The sequence below is a fragment of the Alternaria rosae genome (genome assembly GCF_020736505.1).
Source record: "Alternaria rosae strain MPI-PUGE-AT-0040 chromosome Unknown BKA58scaffold_3, whole genome shotgun sequence".
Classification (NCBI taxonomy): domain Eukaryota; kingdom Fungi; phylum Ascomycota; class Dothideomycetes; order Pleosporales; family Pleosporaceae; genus Alternaria; species Alternaria rosae.
In genome coordinates, this window is record NW_025763572.1 from 3,172,963 (window position 1) to 3,193,805 (window position 20,843).

Below are 20,843 nucleotides of genomic sequence, written 5' to 3' on the forward strand. Positions count from 1 at the left end.
GTTTGTTCGCAATGAGTTCTCCCCAAAGGCAAGCGCTAGCATCCGTGTTCATCGCCTTCATGAAGCGTCCCTACTTCTCAAGAGTCTGGATCTTGCAAGAGCTACATGTTGCCCCCAAGATCTCGCTTTGTTGTGGCATGGACAGGCGTTCGTTCGACTATCTTTTTGGTGTGGCTATGCTAGTGGACTTCTGGACCAACATGTCGGACTACACCGACTCTTTCTCCAGTGGCGTTTCGTTGATGGCAAGCAGTTTATCTTGGCAATCGTGGTTTTCACGCCGACAGGGTTCTTGTTCAATATTGCAAGAAGAACTCCGAGGCATAGAATCTCAACGCGGTTGTCTGACGCTTGCTTCAGGCGTTCGAGCGTTGGGAAGTCGCCGCTTGGCAGAAGTGCTAGACACCATGCAGAATTTCCAATGTAACGACGTTCGAGACCGGCTGTTCGGTACCATGGCTCTGGTAGATTGGGGAGGCGGCAAACCCCCTGTACCTGACTACAGGAAGTCTAATTGGCAAGTCGCTATTGAGGTCTTACGCCTATATCTCGATAACTCGGAGACTGCGCCATTACATGAAGCGCCTATTGAATGGCCTCGTCAGCTGTCGAAAATCTTCAATGTCACGTATGGGGCGCCAGCAATACTAGACTCGATAGCTGAGCGATATCACCCGATTGATGTACCTTGGCGCTTCCTGTACACACAAGAACCATACAAACACAAGCGCTACATGGACCTCTTCGACGGACGTGATGTACGACTTAGATGCGAAGCCTATAGGGCGCGCCTTCAAAGTCTATCAACAGTCAACCTGAACTTTGAAGACGATTCGAGAGACACGTGGCGTGGTGTCAAATTACGTGACGTCATGAGTATGGATGATGAGAATCCAGAAGCAGGCGACTCACACATGCGCTACCTGTATTGTGCAGCAAATGACCCAAGCCCCGATTTTGATCGTCAAATGGTAGAGATATTGGATCATATGCACCATGTTTTCGGATATGCGCCGCCAGGAACCAGACCGCATGACTGGCTTCTAACCTGTAACGGTACACTCTTGTGCGATGGAAACCCACCGATGGTAGTAGTTACAAACGCACATGGATATGGTGGCATATACGCCATGATCGGTCAAGCTTCCAAGGTCCGTGGATACAAGGATGACATTTCCCCTCTCCTTGACTGGACGAACTTTGATTCGCATTGGCAGGCGGAGGACTTGTTTCACTTTGAGTACATGTACGGGGAACAACCGGTACTCACGCTACGAGCAAAGGTCTTCGGTACTCAGGATCGAGTTGGACGCCCCGCACACGGGTTCAAGACACTCTTCTACAAACCAAAGCGGTCTGCGTCTAACCTCGATCCCGACCATGGAGGCTTCGCACCCGACTAGAACCACAGAAGGATTCCTGTAACCATCTTTGATCTGGAAAATCCTTTTATAGACTCTCTGTTGGAGGACGACAAAGGCCACGGAGGTCTTGTGCTGGCCGTGTGAGAAGGCGTCCGACCCTGAATGGCCAAGCGGTACGTAGTCAGAGGCTCATTGTGGGTAGGAATGGGTGATTTGCGTGTCCCTGTGAGACAACCGCCTCTATCAATTATTCAAGCAGTGCTGACATTGTACAGGTTTTCTCAAGAATGAAACTTGTTCATGTTCACGAGCTCACCTCATTCAAGAAGAAGCTGGACACTCTAGAGCCTACGTTAAGGTCAGACAATCGACTTTGCATGTTTCCAACTTAATGTAGTCTGCAAATCTGTTCAACTTTTTTTCCTTGCATGAGACGCCAGTCCCTTCTCAAACGAAACGGTCCGCTCTGAGTACAGGTATCCTGGGCCACCCTTCGCATGTTCTGGAAGAAGGACGACGTAGACGCATGGTCTGACCAGATCTTTGTCGAGCACAAAGCGAAGTTTAGAGGCAAAGAGACTGTCGCAAACACGATCTCACTGACCTCTACTCTGCATACGTTCCACACTCAATAGAGGAGCGCGAGGAGGGTACCAAGATCAATCTCCTGGACGTGCCACAGTCTTCCAAAGACGGAACAGAGTCTGGCGACGGCTACAGACCTTTTGTACACAGGGGCATCACGGCTGTTAGCGGCAACAAGCTGCTCAAGAGCGGCGATAAATTTGTTATGTCTACTGACGATCCGGTCAACAAACCGCTGCCTGACCCAGGTAAGTTGTACTTTTGCAAAACGCATGTGAGACATATACTAACTTCGTATTCTCCACTAAACAGTTCTAGAGAATACATCGACATAAGAACATGCAAGGCAGGTGGCCCGACGTTGATGTAGGCTCTAGGGCTTCTTAGCTCTTTTCTTTATCCTCTATTCCATCGTCAAGCTTGGCAATAGCGTCCTGTAACCTCCATAGTCCCCATCGCCTCAATTTACCATAAGCTTTCGAGATGCTCCTTTACATCTCAGTTGATCCCCTTCGTACCGAGCTCGAGCTCAGCCTCTTCTCGCGCCACGTTGACCCGTGATCCACTTCTGACAAGCAAAGAAGGACGTCGAGTTGGATATGTAATATCTTCAGTTGATTTGCCGTCTGAAACCGGATGTTCAGCAGCGTTGATGATGCCTTATGCGCAATCCAATACATACCAGTTGCTCGACGTGCTATCGTCCATCGCATGTATGCTTTCCAGATTGTCATTGCGGATACTGGGATGGTGATTATGAGAGCCGCAATCGCGACGAGAACTTCGGCTGAAATCGACATTTGCGTTTCGTGATGCGTGTATGGACCAAAGAGGCGATGTAGTTATTCTGTAGCAGAGCGAAGATGGCGGCTCGAGGACTCTAAACGCGCTTTTTATACTTGTCTTTGCCATGTGAGGTTCCCAGCAGGGAGAATCAGCAAAATTGAAGGTCGTGATTTACTCCTCGCAAACTATGAGGTGGGTTCCTTGCAACTGCAACAGTCTGGCGCGAGCCAACTAGGGCTCGTTGTTCGCCAGGCTGAAGTGGTTGACCGAAAGCTTACGAGCAAGCCGACAGGACTGGTCACTCTGGAAGTTGTACATGTCTGAGGGGGCGCTTCACCACTTCAGCCTTGATCAATGAATCGGATGAGCAGGCATTCCTGCTGCCACTAGATAGTGGCGAAGGATAGAATGCGCCTTTGACTCAGACTGGGGCCTCGTCTTAGCTCGGACTGGTTATTAGGATTGTACCTGTATGTGCGATATGATTGCGATGACTTTGCCTAGTTGATGCACCAAATAGTGGCGCGCTTGGATGACCTGCAGCACCACTCTGGCGTCAGCCAATAAAATCACTTCGGTAAGTGGACGCGCCATTCTCCGCACCGGTGAAGGCCTTTCCACCAAGGATCTTAGCGAAGAACTCGGATGGATTCTCTGTTATGCTGTCACCTCATCGGTTGATGCAAGTAGCAACGCTTTCATTCTGGTCTCGAAGGGAGAAACTAAACACTCTGGAGCCTACGTTGACATTGGATTAGCTGCTTTGCACAATTTGATCTCGATGTAGACTGCAAACCTAATGCTCGTTCTGCCTCAGACGGTGAGAGTCAGGAAGCGATGTTTTGGGATGGGCATGGGTCCCGGGGGACTGTGAGATAGTGGGGCAAGGACACTAGTTGGACCACTAGCGCAATTCATTGGTTCGCAGCCATAAATACCAAAGTGTGAGCGTCCTCCTGGTCCTGATGTACAGTCTGGTAAGCACCAATCAACACACGATCCCGTCATGCAGCTGTCACAGCCTCTCTTAACCATGCCACGTCGTGCGCAGCCTTCTTTGGGAGGTCCGAAATCATTAACCTTCCGTGAGAGAAGCTGCTCATCTTGTGCTGAATCAACCTACTTCACTTTGTCACATACCTTGCGCATCACTCTGATCGCCGGGCAACATGACTTCAACTTTGGTCAGTAGCCGGGGGCCCAAAGCTTCCGATTGGGCGAAGATGAAGCCGTACATTGCGGAGCTGTACAAGGTGCGACAGCTTCCATTGAAGGCAGTCATGAAGGAAATAGAAGACAAGTATGCTTTCATCGCCAAGTAAGTCAATATTTATCGTCGTGGAGACTGGGACTCAATATCTACAGAGAAGCAGATTATCGAACCAGGATCAGAAGATGGGGTGCCGCAGATGCGTCATGGAAGAAGAATGGAAGTAGCGACGTTAGCGAAGCAATCGCGACTACGCTCCTTCGCTACGCACAATCCGGCTACGAGATCGAACTTTACAGATGGGGGGAGCTGCTTCCGGAGAGAGAAGTTCACCGGATCAAGAATCAGAGTCACGTACCTCTCCTCAAGCTGTTCAATGCAAGCCGTATGGACAGCTCAGTCCTACCATTTGCTGTAACCTGAACCTGACATGACAAACAGCTCCAGAGCTACCGAAGGGATACGTCCTTCGCCCTCAGCTCAAAGACCGTGTCGAAGACCTCACAATCGATCTGCCTTTTTTGACTCTAGAACGTTGTATCTACGAGCGTTTCACCCCAATTTGCCCCACGCCTATGCTGGGCAGCACCGACATGCTTGAGTTGCGAGACTATATTCGCGTTCAACGAGGACTCCCCTTGCTCCAGGTTTCGAACGAAGCGTTGTACGAGCGACTTATGTCGAAGACATCGGCATTGCGCTCGATTCTTCCATGTACAGAGGGCCGAATTGGTGACACCGGCTCTGACTCGATTCCAAGTATGCGCATGGGCGTCCACATGTCGGATCTGCACCGCCATCTTCTGTGCGCACTCGGCAACAATCTGGCTGGCCTTGGGAATATCTCTGGTCAACAGCTCTACCACCTTTTGAGAATGGTAAGCGACGAGCATGTTATCGTGAAGCTTCTGTCCGAAGGAGGGCACTTAAGATTACCGATAACTCAGCAACTATTAAGAGCTTGCATCGAGGTTGGCAATGCGTCCATGGTGGACACGATTCTGTCGATGAGAATGTTGCAGGTTCACATTAACGAGCTGACTTGCGAAGTGGATGGGGAGCCTTACACAGCTTTAGAGCGCGCTTCGATGCTAAGGAACAAAGCTCTGGTCGACGTCATGCTCCGTCATGGTGCAGATGTCTACAAGTCATTTGACCGGAGAGACACCTTGATGTATGCCTTCGGGGCTCTGAATTGCGCCCTACTTCACGGCCCCAGAGGCCACAGGCTTGATCCTCAAATATTCAACACGCTTCTGGGAAGGATGGACCGATTCGACTTCAGAACCTTGAAAATCCTAATGATTGCGAGAGAACACAAATTTCTAATCGATGTACTTAAGAAATTTGCTCACGCTAACTACGATGATTGGCAGATCGCCAACGGGACAGAATACATATGGGAAACATTCCTCCGGAACATAAATCAAGAAAGGATGGCTTTGGAAATGCTAGAGATCATGGGAAGGCTGGACGTAGCCAAGACTACTCGGATGCTCAACATCGCAGCAAGCAATAGGCATCACACTGTGGTACTGAGGCTGCTACATGAAAAGATTAGTCTTGACAAAGCTAGTCTCTGTTCGGCAATCAGAGGCAAGGACGAGGAGCTGGTACGTCTGTTCTTGAAGCAAGGGGCGACGGTCAACGACCATCCAACAAGGAACGACAGGAAATACGGCAAAGACCCATACTCAGACCCATACTCAGACCCATACTCAGACCCATACTCAGACCCATACTCAGAGGCGATTTGTACGAAAAACGAACGTATAATTCAAATTCTCGTTGAACACCACGCCTTGGAGGGTCTCGATCAATGGGACTCTTGGCTTCATGCTTGGAAGGCCGCAGTAAAAGTTTGCAACAAAGGGATACTCGCAATGCTACTTTCCAAACGACGAAACATCCCAGCGCACCATCTGGGATGCGCTCTGAGCTCGGTCTCGAGGCTTGGAGACTACGATATGGCGATTGAGTTGCTGAATGGCGGCGCGGAGCTCGATGCAGTATCCGAAAGACGGGATGAGATTCTCCCACCTCTCGTTCAAGCGCTCAAAGCAGAACAAGATGAAATTGCCGAGCTTCTATTAAAATCTGGAGCAAACCCGAATTCAGTATTTTCCCATGATCACCACTCGACAGTTCTTCTCGCAGTGCAAAACGGGAATCATGCCATGGTAGAGAAGTTGCTAGCAGCGGGAGCCCGGCTAAATCCACCAAAAAAAAATGAGTCACCTGCTTTCCTAGAAGCTGTGAGACAGCAAGACCTCGAGATGATGGAGAGGCTCTGGTATGCTGGAGCGGAACTTGGAGGAGCGCTTACGGTTGCTACTTGCGGGAACTTTGTGGACGCATGCACGTGGCTGCTCTCCCACGGCGCCGATCCGCGCGACTCGCGAGCACTACAACATGCCTACCAAAACGCGAGTTCATCGTTTGGAGCCATTCTTAATGCTCTCAGAGTAAGGTATCCTCTTGGAGTAGGAGGGGGGTTTGCATCGACTGTACTGTGTGACGCGCTTAGGCGCTACGACAGACCTGCAGTGGAGCTGCTACTAAAGCACGGTGCCGATCCCAACGGCTTTACTCACAATCCTGATTCAAGGGATCGTCAGATGGTCACACCTTTCTTCATCGCCCTCACGCGAGATATAGGCAATGACACGTCATGGGCAGAACTCTTCCTGGACCACGGGCACAAGCCTAATGTCTTCGAATGTACTCCACAAACCGTAGTTGCCAGACTATCTGATCTGCATGTTGAGCATGGTTCTGGTTCGCGACTACATCAAGAGTGCCGCCAACCTGGCGCAACGATCACTGCTTTGCTTGCCGCAGTTGGTACGAAGAACATGACCATGGTTCGTTTGTTGTCGCGGCGGGAAGATGCCGATATAGACTTTCCTGCCTCCGGTAGGATCAGACGTACACCGTTGCAACGAGCGGCAGAAATCGGAAGTCTCGATCTGGTGGAGTTCTTCTATGGATCAGGGGCAGATGTAAACGCGCTACCTGCTAGAACAGGTGGCGCAACCGCACTCCAACTCGCTGCTCATGGCGGGTTCACTGCCATAGTGCTGTATTTGCTGAGCAAAGGAGCGGCTGTAGATGCTCCAGGGGCTGTCATCGACGGAATGACCGCACTCGAATGTGCTGCTGCCCGCGGACGAGTGGATGTTCTATATTGCCTTTTAAGGGCTAATGCCGGACAAGGTGGCCGCGACCATGCGCAGTTCCAGAGAGCCTCTGCCTACGCAGAAAAAGCTGCTCATTCTTCTGTCGTCGACATGTTGCGAGAGCATCTGCAATCCGTCGGACATTACGGCGTTTTCGTGGGGCATAAGAACCAGTCTGTTACAATGAAAGAGGTCGTCAGATAGCGGCGTACTCTCGTACGTATGCATGACTTTTTGGTTTGGCGCGACACGAACGAGCGACTCACAATGTCTGGAATCCATATGTACCCTTCCAATCAGCTCCTCTCGACAAGAGAAGTAGCGTCAATACAAGAGCTTGGTTTGGTACCTCACATCACAAAGTCACTACCAGATCCCCCGAAGTCATACTATGATGCGACGAGGACGTATGATCATCATAGAAAAGGGCGACACCGCTCGGGTCGAAGGAAGGACGAGCTCTTCTATCGTGCTCAGGAAGTTCCTTGGGGTAACAGATCGAGAGCATGCGCCTCACCATCACCCATTAGAAATCAGCACCAACGAGAAGAACAACCCAACGACACATCCCTACCCCCTACAAACACCAAACTCCCCCTGACACCCCCTCTCCACCTTACAGTCATCCTCCGTAATCCCACAATTCCCATGCCTACTACAACATTGCCCCTTCCGGCAGATATACCCCTTCCCCTTCCCTTTTCCCTTATTCCCACACGTCAGATCGGGGGCAATCCTCTCCCATGGGATGCTGTCGTCCGCGGTTTCGCACTTTGCGAAGGGTGTTTGGCAGCTAAGTTTGGATCTGGTGAGGGGATCTGGGAGGCGGGCGGTGCGGTACCATTGTGAGGGTGAGGGTTCGCCGAGGCATTCTGCTACGGTGACGGCTGTGCGGTGGTTGTTCGTTAGTGGGTGTTGGTATAGAAGCAGGGTGAAGATGTGGACGGACGCCGGCTTACTTTTTATACTTCTCTTCCGCACAACCTTGATCATGTAATCAATTAACTCGCCCTGTGTCCATTCTGCCTGATCATGCGCCTCAACAATACTATACCCCCTCTCTAGCCCTTGATCGAACATTTCCTTTGCTTCTCTAATTGTATCTGCGGATTGGTATTTCCAGTCTTTGGTGTTGAGGTCGCTGATGATCACGTGGTACTCGAGTTCTTTCAGCACACCGAGCGCTTGGCTGTTTGCGGCGAGGAAAGGTGGGCGCATGTAGTAGGGGAAGAAGCCTAGCATGTTTGTCATGGCGTCTTCTAGAAATGTCATTTCGTTGCGTATGGCGGTGGGGGAGAGGGAGGAGAGGTTGGCGTGACTCCATCTAGTATTGCGATCAGTTGATGTTCTTGTATGGGTGAAGTTTGTGGAGGGGGAGGCGTACGTATGCGACCCAATTTGATGGCCCATGCTAACCATCCTGTGTAGGGTAGAGTTGTAATCGTATATCTTCCCCTTGTTATCTCCGTTGATGAACCACGTCGCTGTAAACCCCGCTGCTTCCATGCTAGAAGTCCAGATCAGCAAAGGGGTACGCAGAATCTCATCTTGGAGTTTTTATACCGATCAAGTATATCCTCCGAGTAAATCCACGGCCCGTCATCAAAAGCCGACGCAATAACTCCAGGCGTTGTACATGAATAGATTTGTACACCAAAGGGAATCGCGGAAGTTGAAGATACCAATGCCGTGAGAGCGGCGAACGCGCCCGTTATACTACCAAGTCTCCGGCCCATTTTCGAAGCTGGCATACTGTTCGCCGAGTAGTAGGTAGTTGACTATTAGCGTTTCTAGTTCGATCTTTGGACGAAGAGGATAGTCAAGAGGATGGTTAACAGAATAATCAACTTGCTGTGAGCTGGACTTTAAACCTTCCCAAGCTATAGGTCATGAGATGTGCATCGACATTGCCGTTAGCTAATGTAATTCATGAATCCTGTGGCGTTGCAAGGCACGTTCTCGATCGCGCAACAACGACAGCCAGCTAAAGAGGTTATACCTGTCCGACTAGACATCCCACCGCCTTGATTAAACTCCAAGTCAAGGTCAGTACGCGTGGAAGTAATAAGAGCGAGGATCTCGGATCCATACCCTTGGGTTTCTGCCCGGCTGGGCGAGCAGCAATAAGGTTCAATCTCCCTGGGAGCCGCTCTAAAAGCTGACCGCTACATGGATGGCGACTACAATGAACCTGGAGGTCTACGGAGGATGTTCCAGTAGATGTAACTGGAGCGCATGTCAGCCTCACCATCAAAAAGAAGCACGTGTTTTGAAGTTAGATGTGAAGAATGATGGTATTCATTACGGTCTATCTATATCAACACCTAGGCTAGTGACCAGACATCAGCCACCTTTAGAGACTTGACACGTCCGCATCACAACCATACCCAGAAAGAACGCCAATCAATGCATATCGCGACAGAGATGTCCAAAAGATCAAGGCGTTAAAAATCGTCCTGTAGCATAGTAATAGGTCGTACAAGACGCACCTATTGAACCTGCTTGATCTTGCACTGCCAACCTGAGTTCGCCTCAAGAAGTGGGAGACTATTGTTATGTTAGCACGGTCCTCACAATTTTGATCAGGGTATATAGGAACTTACCTAGCACCCAAGCACCATCCCAACTCATTACCCTTGATCTTCTTCGCAATCTTGACCTCACGGTCAATCGGCATACCATACCCACTCCTCAACAGCTCATACTGGAAGTTGAGATCCAAGCACCACTCGGGCCTGCCCTTAAGCTCCTCAATCGCCTTGGGCACAGCATTGAAAGAATCCCAGCCCTTCTCGCCAGTGCACACCTTGTTGGCAAGATCTTGTAGCTCGCGGAGGGTGAAAGACTCGGGCATGCCAAGATCTTGGGTGCGGTCGTAGAAGTAAGAGAGGAGGTAGACGGCTTCGGTCGCGAAAGTTTGCTCGAACGGTGGCTGATGGACACCGCGGAAGGCACAGGGCGCAATGGCGCATTCGTCGTCTTTGTGGAGGGTCTTCTCGGCTAGACCACGGCATTGGGTGGGCGAGGCGGTGGCGGGGCCGGTCATGTTGACTGTGATGGAGTCGCCGAGTGCGTGGCCCTTGGGCATTTGTACTTCGACTTCGCGTGTCATGCCGGGTGCGATGCAAGGGTTTACGATGGGCTTCTGAAGGTACTCCTTGTTGTCCTTGTTGTTCTCGTGGAGGCCAGCGAGGAGGGTGCTGTGGACGTTGTTGCGGGCTTCCATGAGACCGTAGCCTAGGTACGAATGCTGGTAGAGATTGAAATTCTGGTTGGCGAAGTCGAGCTCGTATCTGTGGTCGCCCTTTGCTAGCTCTGTCGGGAGTCCGCCGCGGGGAGTGTCGGGGAAGGTGGGCTCGAAGATGATTTGGGTAGAGCCACCACCGAGATCGAGGACAGCGGCGGTAGGGTTCTTATCCGGGCCGCCAATCTTGCCTAGAAGGTAGTTGACTGTGATCCACGCGTATACTCCCTCCATCTCGCCAGGCATGACTTCGACGCCGTTCTTCTCTTCCGAGACGAGCGGGAATGGGTAGTCGTTGTCGAGGTGGTGGCGCACGGCGGCGAGAATAGCATTGCTCTTCTGCTCACCGAGCTTGCGGAGACCGGCCGTGGCCTTTACAGCGACGGGTGTGCACGACTGGTATTCCTTGGGCACGTTCTTCAGCGCAACGTCCATTAGCACGTCCAGACTCTTCGCAGCAGCCTCAGGGTTGTCTCCGTATGCTGAAAGACCAGAGCCTCCGTCTCTCTTAGGTGTCATCTCGAAGTTCTCGCTCTCGAGTTCAGGGCTCGGGCCGCAGTTGTTGAACTTGTAGACGTGAATGCGGGAGCCGGTGCTGCCGGCGTCGATCATGAGGGCATATTGGATGAGCGGCTTGTCCTTGGAAAAGGACTTTGTGCATTCGGCCTTTGCATCGCCGGCTGCTGTGTTGCCGCCTGCTGGACGGGATACTGATGACGGTGTTAGCACGTGTCTCTCCCAGCATGTGTCCTCAACCTACCTGCTGGTCTTGAGATGCCATCGCGCGGTGCGACGAAATACAACACAAGCAGTATGAAAGCAATGACGCCACCTGTCTTCAGGTAGCGCATCCGCTGCCCTTGATTCATGACGGCGCTGCCCTTGTGGTCGTTCATGAATGCGTCCGAGTACGTGGAGCGATGGCGCGAGTGTCTGTCGGCTTTGGCGTTGGGGTCGCTGGCGTCGCGATTGGGGTCGACGTTGCGTGGTAGGGAGACGGAGACGCGGCGGCGTGGGCCAGTGAAACTAAAGTAGGACCAGATGCCGGGACGTCGTTGGCTTCCGGGAACCTCAACTCCACTGGACATGGGACTAGGCGACACGAGGGGAGAAAAGGGTCCAAGTTTAGGGCGCGGTCATTGAGCTGAGCTGGAACCAAGTTAGCCAGGCACGTGTGGTAATGCGAACACAGTTGCAGTCAACGTACAACAGGAGTGACTGTTCAGAGCAGTGGGAGAGGAGGTGAAATTGCGATTGGCGTTACGCAAGCCTGCTGCATTCGTGTTCGTGTGCTTGTTGAGTGAGGTCCCTGAATCTTGGCACTAACATTTCCACTTCAGCCCTGCCGCGCCGCTATCCAATCGCGCCGGTCTTATCGGCAGCGGCTATATTTGGCATCGCATTCAAGTCGAGACGGCGTGGTATCTTTTGGTTATGCTACAGATACAGTACGGATGTCTTGCCACAATATATTTCTCCTTTACAACATCTAGTCCCCAAATCCGTGTAGATATCTTCCCCGACATGTGATCTATCTCAAACCGTGGCTTCGCTGCCCCCTCCCTCGTATACCGGCCTCCCATAATGGAGATTGAGTGCGCTCGCTGGCGGCAGATATCGTCTGCGTAGCATGGAGAGGACAGGTGGGGTGGAGTGATGGCTAGTCGGGAAGTTGAATTGCTTTCGCGAGAGGCCTTGCAAGATGGCCATGGGCGAGTTCGACAGTGGTATTCGTAAGCGTTTCACAATGATCGTGCAGTGCAGCGTTCCGTGAGTCGCCCAAACTGCCTCGAACGCTTCAGCCGAAGGATAGTCCAGCCCTCTTCATGACACTCTCAAAGTCCTCGAGACTAACCCCTCCCACGTCTTTCTCCTGACCCTTGACCCCGCCGTTGGCCTCGATGATCATATCCTTCAGAACTTCATCTGGCACGTCTTCTCGCAGTTCCTTCGCTACCCTCCTCAGATGGCCCAGCGTTATCGGTCCCGCAGCGCCGTGTGTGAAGAGCTTGTATGCCGCGCTAACCTCTTCTGCGTTGCTCTCGCCCTGGAAATCTTCCTCGTCGTCATCTTCGTCGGACCCTTGTTCCTTCGAGTGTATAGCGATCGCAGCGTATGAGAGAAAGGGCATGAACTCGACATAGCCGGTATTAAGAGGGTCGATGGTGGATAAGATAGAGGACATCTCGGACTTGTCGGGTGTGAGATTCAGCGAGCTTTGTAGTCGTTAGCATGGGCGCGCTGCTCTCGGGCGCATTCGCGTGACCTACATCAGAACTCGGCGCACATCGCTTTTCTTCAACACGCCCTCCTTGGAGTCTTCATGTTCGGGATGCGATACGGCAAAAAGGCCAAATGCTTCGCGAATCTCCGCCTCTTGCGCCGCGGTGATGCCGTTCTCTTTCGCAAGTTTCGAGGGGCGTTTGACAGGCGGCGGCTTGGTGGGAGGACCACGGCGTTTAGGAGGCTATTACGTGTCAATTGCTATCCATAACCCGAGCATGCATCACAGAACTTACCATGTCGCGTACTTGCGAAGATCGAAACGTGCTCCTGTGCTGGTGGGTGTCGTTCGTCATCTCATTCGCTTCGATGACGCGACTGCATGGGCCAACGCCAAGGAGAACACAGGCCCCTTCCCGAACAATTAAATTCTTCGCTCCCACTCCCCTCCTTCGCGTCAGGTTATAAAGCCAACGCGACTTCCTCCGTGTCTATTCTTCAACACTCCCTTATTCCATTCCTTTTGCGGCTCTGGAGTCTTCTTGTTGCTCGCCATTTGACATGGCATACTAATGTAGACGCGTCGGACGCGATTAGCGTCGACATCTTCCACTACGAATTACCTACCTCCCTGAACCCACCCCTCCTCCTGGTGCGCCTCCGGTCTTGCAAGATGGGAGGATATTATCCGCAGACGAGGAGGTGAACGGACGCAGTGCTCGAGTGCCCAAGCACCGGTCCCATGCGCGGAGCAATCCCATCCGACTGTTGAGCACTAGGCGTGTCGCGATGTGTTGGTTCACCTCTTAGGCTGGGATTGGCACAGGTGTTGGCTTTGAGGGAGTTCTCTTTTTTCACTTTGACCTCCGTGATTCTCATCCCTTCCATTATTTAATGGGGGACAGACACCAATTTCCGCTTCTAAAATTGCTAGAGCTTGCCATTACGGATTTTCACGTTGAGCAAGTGTGGACAGTGAAGCAAGATTAAAAAACCTCATCTACCCCCTTCAAGGTGGTGAGGCCTTTGTTCCTCAACTCCGTTGAACCGATTAGATGGCTCAAGGGCGAGGAATGGAGGAGACATACTTTTGTTGCATCAACACTTTGGTGTTTACAGAGCGTTCCATTTCTCAACTGTTGCCTCCACTGTGCTGTCGCTGGCTCGCTGCGTGGCCTCGGATGACTGTGTAATCGTACAGTCTCCGCCCGCATGGCCAGGCGCATCGCGTCCGCCATCGCACATGTCAATGGCATGGTGTTGATGAATGATGAAAGCTAACAGCCCTTTTCAGCTACCCGCTTTAACAACATCAATACAGTTTTTCATTTGATCCACCCAAGCTCGCTTTGAACATTGTGTGATGTTCTCTTATGCATGTGCCCTTAAGTCTGCGTCGCCTTGAGCGGTTGTGGCTGCGAGTGGCTGCCTCTCTTGCGCCCTGCATGCTAGCGTGGGCGAGGCTCACGAGACCCCACCAGCGGTGCAGGAAACCACATCACCTCCACCGTGTCCCGTCCCCCGGCGCCCACCGTTGCGCAGCCGCGGTCCGACCTGACGAATCACATCTCTAGCATATCAGCACTTCATTTAAGGAAGAAGACTGAACACCCTAAAGCCTATGTTGACGTTAGATCGCCTACTTTCTATGAGTTCACGTTGATGTAGGCTCCAGAGTGTTCAATTTTTCCTTAGATCAGGTGTCAGCATACATCGTTGTTATATGATGTGCAGCGACGTGCTTACACATGCTTCCATTTTGGGTAACGATCGCACTGCCCTTTTACCGAGTGTGGCATAAGGCTGCGTTGCACTGATTGTCAGCAACTACGCCTGCAGCATGCCTGTACCCGCAGTACTACTTGCCTTGAAAGATAGGTTCTCCCGCGACGACTCCACAGGCACTAAGCTTTTCGAAGTATGTGTGCTGCCATCGGGCGTAAGGCGAAAAAACTAAGCTTCGCCCGGCTCACTCAGCATGAACTCCAATATGTCCGTGAAGATACTTCCTCGGTCTCGTCACAAAAGTTGCATCCCTTCCCGGTTGGTATACCGTTGTTCGTCTCCAGCACAAGTAAGGTGGCCTCAATATGGCGTTTCTAGCATCGACGCCTCTTCTCATCGTCGTTGGCACTCTCGTATTCTACACACTCAGCCGCTTCTTCTTGCGCAAGAAAAGCCATGATCTTCCGCTTCCTCCAGGCCCCCAGGGCATTCCCCTCATTGGCAACATTAATGACTTACCGAAGCCTGGAATCCTCGAATGCCATCATTGGCTTAAACACAAAGACCTCTATGGTCCTATAAGCTCGATCACGGTTCTGGGTCAGACGTTCGTCATCGTCAACGATGCGAACATAGCAGTAGAGCTGCTAAGCAATCGGGCGGCGATCTATTCAGGGAGGCCACATATGGTATTCAGTGGAGACATGTACGCTTCTGACGCGCTTATACCATATACGAAACGGAACTGGCTGACAGAGACGCAGGATTGGCTGGACCAAGACGTTGGCAATGCATCAACCCGATCAGAACTTCAAACATCATCGTCGCAATATTGCGAAAGTAGCCAGCTCCAGCACGTCTCTTGCGGTCTTTGATCGCGTCCAGAACGAAGAAGCTGCACATTTCCTCCTGAATGTCATGGAATCTCCCAACGATCTGTTTGAACACATCAGGAAAGAAGCAGGTGCTGTCATATTGAGAGTCACTTATGGCTATACGCCGAACGCGAAGGGACCGGATCCGCTAGTAGATATAGCAGGCCAAGCGATGGCCGAGTTTGCAGACTCGAGTGTGCCGGGAAGATGGCCTGTCGACGTCATGCCCTTCTGTAAGCTTGCCTCCTTATCATCGGGCTACCATGTATGCAGTAGCGCGCGCTGACTTCGAAAAGTACGTTTCCTCCCAGACTGGTGTCCAGGTACCGGCTTCAAGCGTACAGCACGGCAGATGGCAAAAACCTTGATACGCACGGCCGAAGAGCCCTACGCTTTCGTCATATCACAGATGCAGGATAAGAAAGCGAAGACGTCCTTCCTCTCCCAAGCCATCGAATCCCTCGGCTCAGACGCGTCCATGGAGTACATCAACAAATGGTCCGCTGCATCCATGTACCTAGGCGGCGCGGACACCACCGTATCATCGTTAATGACGTTCTTTTTGGCCATGGCCGTCTTTCCAGAAGTTCAAAAGAAGGCGCAAGAGGAGCTGGACCGTGTGATTGGCGGAGAGCGACTACCAATCACTAGCGATAAATCAAGCTTGCCGTATATTGAGGCCGTAGTGAAGGAAACGCACCGATGGCATCCTGTGGGGCCCATGTCAATACCCCACTCCTGCACGCAAGAGGATAGCATCAATGGGTACAGAATACCGAAAGGAGCGATGATCTTGCCTAACAACTGGTACGTATGATAATGCGAGAAGCAGATGTATTCGTGACTGACAGCATGTAGGTGGTTCACACATGACCCAGCCGTCTACCCCGATCCAATGGTCTTCCGTCCCGAACGCTACATTACGACGCCAACTCACACCGCGGAGCCTGATCCACGCACGTGGACATTCGGGTACGGGCGTCGAGTCTGCCCTGGACGCTATGTCGCAGACAACGCTCTATTCACGACAATCGCGCAATCGCTAGCTGTCTTCAATGTCGAGAAGCCTGTCGAGAATGGAAAGGTTGTAGAGCCTAGGGTCGAATTTGAACCTGGCGTTGTAAGCCATCCGAAACCGTACCGTGTGAACATCGTACCGAGGAGTGAGAAATGCCGAGAGTTGGTCAAGAACGCGGAGGAGGTGTACCCATGGGGCGAAAGCGATGCTGAGACGTTGAAGAATCTGAGCTAGATGCTGAGGGTGGGAGTGGTACAACGCCTGCCGAGGTGGAGATTTGAGGTCAACAGGTACTCATTGCGCGAGTCCGCAAAGTCGCGTCTAGGCAGACGGTCTTAGCCGTTCACGTGTAATTATTCGATGTTACCCGAGAAAAAATGCCGTGAGTAAATCTACGTACGAAGCAGTCACAGTGGAGCAAACGCTGCAAGCCAAGAATGATACAAATTCATTTTGGGTGCGGCATATGAAGTTGTCTTGACTGCAATTCGGGAAGTGGAGGGCAGCCTATCCTCTTTTCGACAAAGCGTTCCCGAACTCGAGCTGCAACCCGGGTTAATCCAACGCGTGCATGCACGCGATCGTCACCGACAGCAAAAGAGGCTGGCAGCTACCCCAGCTTTGCACGTATTTACCCCAGTAAATTCCCCGCATACAATGCAGATCTCCAACCAAGATACCAAAAAATTGACCGAGGCCATGCTTTTCAATTGCCGCATGACATCGCGGCCAAAGTTCCGTTGCCGGCGACGCCCATAAACCTCGCGCAGGCGGCCTTTATGGTGTAGCAGCAACGATCGAACGCCCACGATGTCACCCTCAATCAAGCGCTCTCTTGCTGTCGCGGCTCTCGGTGCTTTTCTAAAGGCCGAGGCTGCTCACATCTCCTCTAGGTCAAAACCAATTGCGATTCCAAAGTCAGCACCCAACGATGCTGGCATTCCCTTGGACTCTTTCGTATCGTACTCGTTCGAGTTCTCGTCATGGCCCGACTTTGCTGGTATGCCTCATTTGATATACTAAAGCGTCACGACAGTCTTACTGACGATCGTCGCTGATAGGCAACTTATCGCATCCCAATGCCTTCTCATACAACCTCATGAGCAACCTTGGCAAGCTGCAAGGCTCAATGCCAATTGCTCGCGTCGGCGGCAATACACAGTGAGACTTCCCCTCCATAGCGTATTTGGAAATGCGTAGCTTACTCAAAGCTTAGGGATATCGCTATCTTTGATGAATCGCTCGAGACCAGCATCGTCGGCATCATCCGCCCAAACATCTCAGCCGACTACCCGACCATCATCACCATTGGCCCGTCCTACTTCGAGTCCTACAAAACCATGCCTGAAGGCACACGATTCGTCCACGGCTTCAACATGGGCGCCAACTCCAGCGCTGCAAGGGCCGCAACTTGGGCGTCCGTTCCGCACGCCTGCAAAACGATAGGGAGTGACCTGCTGTTCTGGGAGTACGGTAACGAGCCCGATCTCTTCACTGCGTCTGGATACCGAAACGGCAGCTGGGCTGAGGCGGACTATGTGTCTGAATGGCTGAATGGCACCACTGCCATTGAAGAAGCCACCAAAGCCGCATGTCCAGAACTCGCAGGGACTAAGTTCATGGCACCGAGTTTTGCAGGCATCGGAGTCAATGACTACTTCAGATTGGACCCCGTTGAAGTCTTCAAGCAGGGGTTGGACGAGAAGGAGAATATCGGTCTGATCGCTTCGCACAACTACATGGGCGTCTCCACCAATCCCGGTATCACGTTGCAAGGCACGTTGATGAACCACAGCAGTGTTCTCGCCAAGGCAGGGGACCAGATCAACGTGAAAGATGGTATCAAGGCATTAGGAGACGCGCTGGCTCCAAACGTCCCCTTCGTCATGGGCGAACACAACTCGCTGGCCCGACAGGGACGACCTGGTCTCAGCAACAGCTTCGGTGCTGCGCTGTGGGGCGTAGACTGGAACACCTATCTCGCGTCGCAGAACCTGTCTCGCTCTCACATGCACCAAGGAACCAACTACCGGTGTGTACTCATTGTTCTCATATTAAAACCATCGTGAGCTAACAACGTCATCAAAGCTACCAATCCTGGCAACCAATACAAACAAACCTCACAGCTCGCGGAACGAAGCCACCATACTACGGAAACGTCGCCGTCGCAGCCTTCATGCACAAACCTTCATCCGAGTCTGAGCTCAAGATCTCAGAGCTGCCCTCATCCTCCATCTACGCAACCCAATACGCCGCTCACATTGACGACATGCTCACCCGCCTTCTCCTCGTCGATCTTCACACATACAACACAACCGCTGATAACAACTACACCACACCTTTCGCACGTCCGGTAGAGAAGTACTCTTTCCAGCTACCGAGCGATTGCAAGGGTGAAGCTCAGGTGCAGAGGCTGTTAGCCAATGGAAGTGATGCTATCACGGGTATTACTTGGGATGGCTACAGCTACAACTACGAGCTCGATGAGGGAAAGCCTGTGCGCATGGATAATGTGACGTGTGGAGAGAGTGTGAAGGTGGATGGCAAGGGTATGATGAGTGTGGAGGTGCCGTGGAGTAGTGCCGCGATTGTTAGTCTGGACTGCTGAGATGACTTGCGTACTTCGAGTAGTCGAAAAAGACCAATGGGAAATCTATCCACTTTACATTTCGTGGCGGCATGTTTCTCAGTGATTCAAGATGATGTCTATCATATACTCCGCATGTTGAGCTAACCCCTGCAGTTAAACTCGGCAACAACTTCACATCCACAACCGGGGTTCGGCAATGCGGCTTCTACCCAAGCACACGGGTTATCGCAGTAGCAAATCGGTGGACTAAGCAACATTAGTGCGACAAAACGATGGACAGCGAGTATACTTACCACGTGGCAGCAGGCGTAGCCTTGATCTCTGCCGCCTTTTGCGCAAAGTCCCTTCTCACTCCATGCTTAAACTCCCCCCATACCGGCTCCCACTCCCGCCTCGTACTATCCTTTACATCTCCACTAACACTCACCATCGGCACATTACTACCCTCCTGATACCCTTGCGCAAACTTCTCATACAACAGCGTGAGAAACCACTCAATCCACACTTTCTGACACAGAATGACGACAGGATCGAGTTTGAACTGCGTAACGGGATGCATTCTACCGCTAAAGAATCGGAAAGGAAGGGGGGCTTGGAAGTGGAGGTCGAGGTAGTCGATGCTGTTGATGGAAGTCAGAGCGCTCAAGCTGTTGGCTTTTTCGGTGGGAAGTGGCGCGAATGCCAGTTCGGCGGTGGTTTTGTATCCGAGGAGACGGAGGTATGCACGATCGCTGAATGTGAGTGATACCCGGCGGAGGGTGTTGAATGGGAGGGCGTCAAGGTGGGGGATCATCCTGGTCAGAGTTGCTATGTTGCCGAATTTCTTGGTTGTGCTTTCCCAGATTGTCTTCTGGGCTTCGGAACCAAATGCTTTACTGACGAGCAGTAGGGTTTTGATCCAACGGGTAGCTTCGCGGGTCGATCCGTAAGGACGGCTTGATAGTGGGTGATGGCAAGATACTTTGTCTCTCAATCTTGGCGCGTCGATGGACATGCCCCTGGGCCAAGTGTTGACGTTTGACTGCGCCTCTTCTACAGATGTGTCAAGTAGTGTTTCTTTCTGATCATGATGTGATGCAGGTGCTGCATCATGTGCACGGCAGCCAGCATTCGGAGCTGCTTCCGACTCTTCAGAGACTCTACGATCAGGCCATAACACCGGCCCTATCGATGCCTCGAAGACCATAAACCGCAGTTCACGCGGAAGGTCCATGAATCGAAACGACGTGTGATAACGATCGAACCACTCGTCCAACAAGTCGCGACGAGTGACATCGCCGCCATATCTTTTTATCAGCCACGATCTGGCAGGCATGCACATCCACTCAGTACTTCCACCGGTTTTGATATCGAGCTCCGGTTCGCCGTTGATGGACTTCCATCGTGTAACGATGCTATGCCTGCCTATGTGTCCATCTGACTCTGGTTCCGAGATGGTGAAGTACTGAACAACGCCGTTAGTATGCGCAATAGCATGGCGCTCGATTCGAACGCCATGTGTATTCGTGAAGAAGTTGAGGCTGTTCCGGCGCTCTTCATGTAGTATGAGTTTTAGCGCCGGCAATGCATCTGGTATGCTCTTGAGCTTTTCCTGCTTCTTACGTCAGTCTCGTTTCGTAAAAGAACCGATTGCGCAACAGCTTACTTGTACAGGTCTCGGCTGTACAATACCACGAGAAACACGATTTTTGTCGACCACCAATTGACTGGCATGATTGGGGCTCTGCCAATATGGGGCATGGACTGACCACACGTGAGACATGTTTCAATGGTATGATGATGGTAACTATTTTGGGTATCAAGAAAAGCTGGTAATGCACATCGGATGCGATCTCATCTGTAGAGAAATGGCGGTGTGATGGCGTCCTTTCTGTAGGTAGTGGCGGGTCAACATCCATCGTGCGCTTTGGCCACGCCCCGCACTTTCCGCGTCGCGACTTCGTAGCGGGCACGCTACCGTGATGGTGTTGTACCGGAAGGGATGGACCACGCAGGCAAGGAGACAGTGAGTGTACTAGCCATCACAGCAAAAGAAATTACTAGC

The 20,843-nt window shown here is 51.9% G+C and overlaps 9 protein-coding genes across 9 annotated transcripts; 5 read left to right on the top strand and 4 right to left on the bottom strand.

Annotated features, from left to right (window-relative positions):
- The first annotated feature begins 254 nt into the window (after positions 1 to 254).
- On the top strand, positions 255 to 1,441 carry BKA58DRAFT_381318 (uncharacterized protein). The gene has a single exon (XM_046170003.1). The coding sequence runs from the start codon at positions 408 to 410 to the stop codon at positions 1,401 to 1,403; it is 996 nt and encodes a 331-aa protein (XP_046028240.1). The 5' UTR covers positions 255 to 407; the 3' UTR covers positions 1,404 to 1,441.
- A 2,463-nt stretch (positions 1,442 to 3,904) lies between these two features.
- BKA58DRAFT_295358 (uncharacterized protein) lies at positions 3,905 to 5,084 on the top strand (the record flags this gene model as incomplete). The annotated part of the gene is made up of 3 exons (XM_046166882.1): positions 3,905 to 4,053; positions 4,101 to 4,330; positions 4,387 to 5,084. Coding segments are annotated over 3 exons (1,077 nt in total), but the record flags the coding sequence as incomplete, so codon positions are not given.
- A 162-nt stretch (positions 5,085 to 5,246) lies between these two features.
- Positions 5,247 to 7,550, top strand: BKA58DRAFT_455420 (ankyrin repeat-containing domain protein; the record flags this gene model as incomplete). The annotated part of the gene is made up of 2 exons (XM_046174546.1): positions 5,247 to 6,307; positions 6,377 to 7,550. 2 exons carry the CDS (start codon positions 5,247 to 5,249, stop codon positions 7,326 to 7,328), a joined length of 2,013 nt encoding a protein of 670 aa, XP_046028242.1. The 3' UTR covers positions 7,329 to 7,550.
- Positions 7,551 to 8,083: 533 nt separating this feature from the next.
- BKA58DRAFT_419603 (uncharacterized protein) lies at positions 8,084 to 8,985 on the bottom strand (the record flags this gene model as incomplete). Its single annotated transcript, XM_046172719.1, has 3 exons — positions 8,688 to 8,985; positions 8,553 to 8,631; positions 8,084 to 8,504 (listed from the first exon to the last, which is right to left on the bottom strand). Coding segments are annotated over exons 1-3 (687 nt in total), but the record flags the coding sequence as incomplete, so codon positions are not given.
- A 422-nt stretch (positions 8,986 to 9,407) lies between these two features.
- BKA58DRAFT_335851 (guanosine-diphosphatase) lies at positions 9,408 to 11,614 on the bottom strand. Its single transcript, XM_046168248.1, has 3 exons — positions 11,129 to 11,614; positions 9,728 to 11,078; positions 9,408 to 9,671 (listed from the first exon to the last, which is right to left on the bottom strand). The coding sequence occupies exons 1-3, from the start codon at positions 11,454 to 11,456 to the stop codon at positions 9,614 to 9,616; spliced, it is 1,737 nt and encodes a 578-aa protein (XP_046028244.1). The 5' UTR covers positions 11,457 to 11,614; the 3' UTR covers positions 9,408 to 9,613.
- A 552-nt stretch (positions 11,615 to 12,166) lies between these two features.
- Positions 12,167 to 12,890, bottom strand: BKA58DRAFT_400373 (EF-hand superfamily Ca2+-modulated protein; the record flags this gene model as incomplete). Its single annotated transcript, XM_046171587.1, has 3 exons — positions 12,167 to 12,584; positions 12,639 to 12,835; positions 12,888 to 12,890. The coding sequence occupies 3 exons, from the start codon at positions 12,888 to 12,890 to the stop codon at positions 12,167 to 12,169; spliced, it is 618 nt and encodes a 205-aa protein (XP_046028245.1).
- A 1,533-nt stretch (positions 12,891 to 14,423) lies between these two features.
- BKA58DRAFT_138337 (cytochrome P450) lies at positions 14,424 to 16,673 on the top strand. The gene is made up of 4 exons (XM_046164529.1): positions 14,424 to 15,022; positions 15,081 to 15,424; positions 15,488 to 15,998; positions 16,050 to 16,673. Exons 1-4 carry the CDS (start codon positions 14,682 to 14,684, stop codon positions 16,441 to 16,443), a joined length of 1,590 nt encoding a protein of 529 aa, XP_046028246.1. The 5' UTR covers positions 14,424 to 14,681; the 3' UTR covers positions 16,444 to 16,673.
- On the top strand, positions 16,632 to 18,870 carry BKA58DRAFT_467936 (uncharacterized protein). Its single transcript, XM_046175082.1, has 4 exons — positions 16,632 to 17,209; positions 17,271 to 17,370; positions 17,426 to 18,241; positions 18,298 to 18,870. Exons 1-4 carry the CDS (start codon positions 17,020 to 17,022, stop codon positions 18,815 to 18,817), a joined length of 1,626 nt encoding a protein of 541 aa, XP_046028247.1. The 5' UTR covers positions 16,632 to 17,019; the 3' UTR covers positions 18,818 to 18,870.
- Positions 18,871 to 18,882: 12 nt separating this feature from the next.
- On the bottom strand, positions 18,883 to 20,649 carry BKA58DRAFT_467937 (uncharacterized protein). The gene is made up of 3 exons (XM_046175083.1): positions 20,445 to 20,649; positions 19,093 to 20,390; positions 18,883 to 19,045 (listed from the first exon to the last, which is right to left on the bottom strand). The coding sequence occupies exons 1-3, from the start codon at positions 20,559 to 20,561 to the stop codon at positions 18,940 to 18,942; spliced, it is 1,521 nt and encodes a 506-aa protein (XP_046028248.1). The 5' UTR covers positions 20,562 to 20,649; the 3' UTR covers positions 18,883 to 18,939.
- Positions 20,650 to 20,843: the final 194 nt, after the last annotated feature.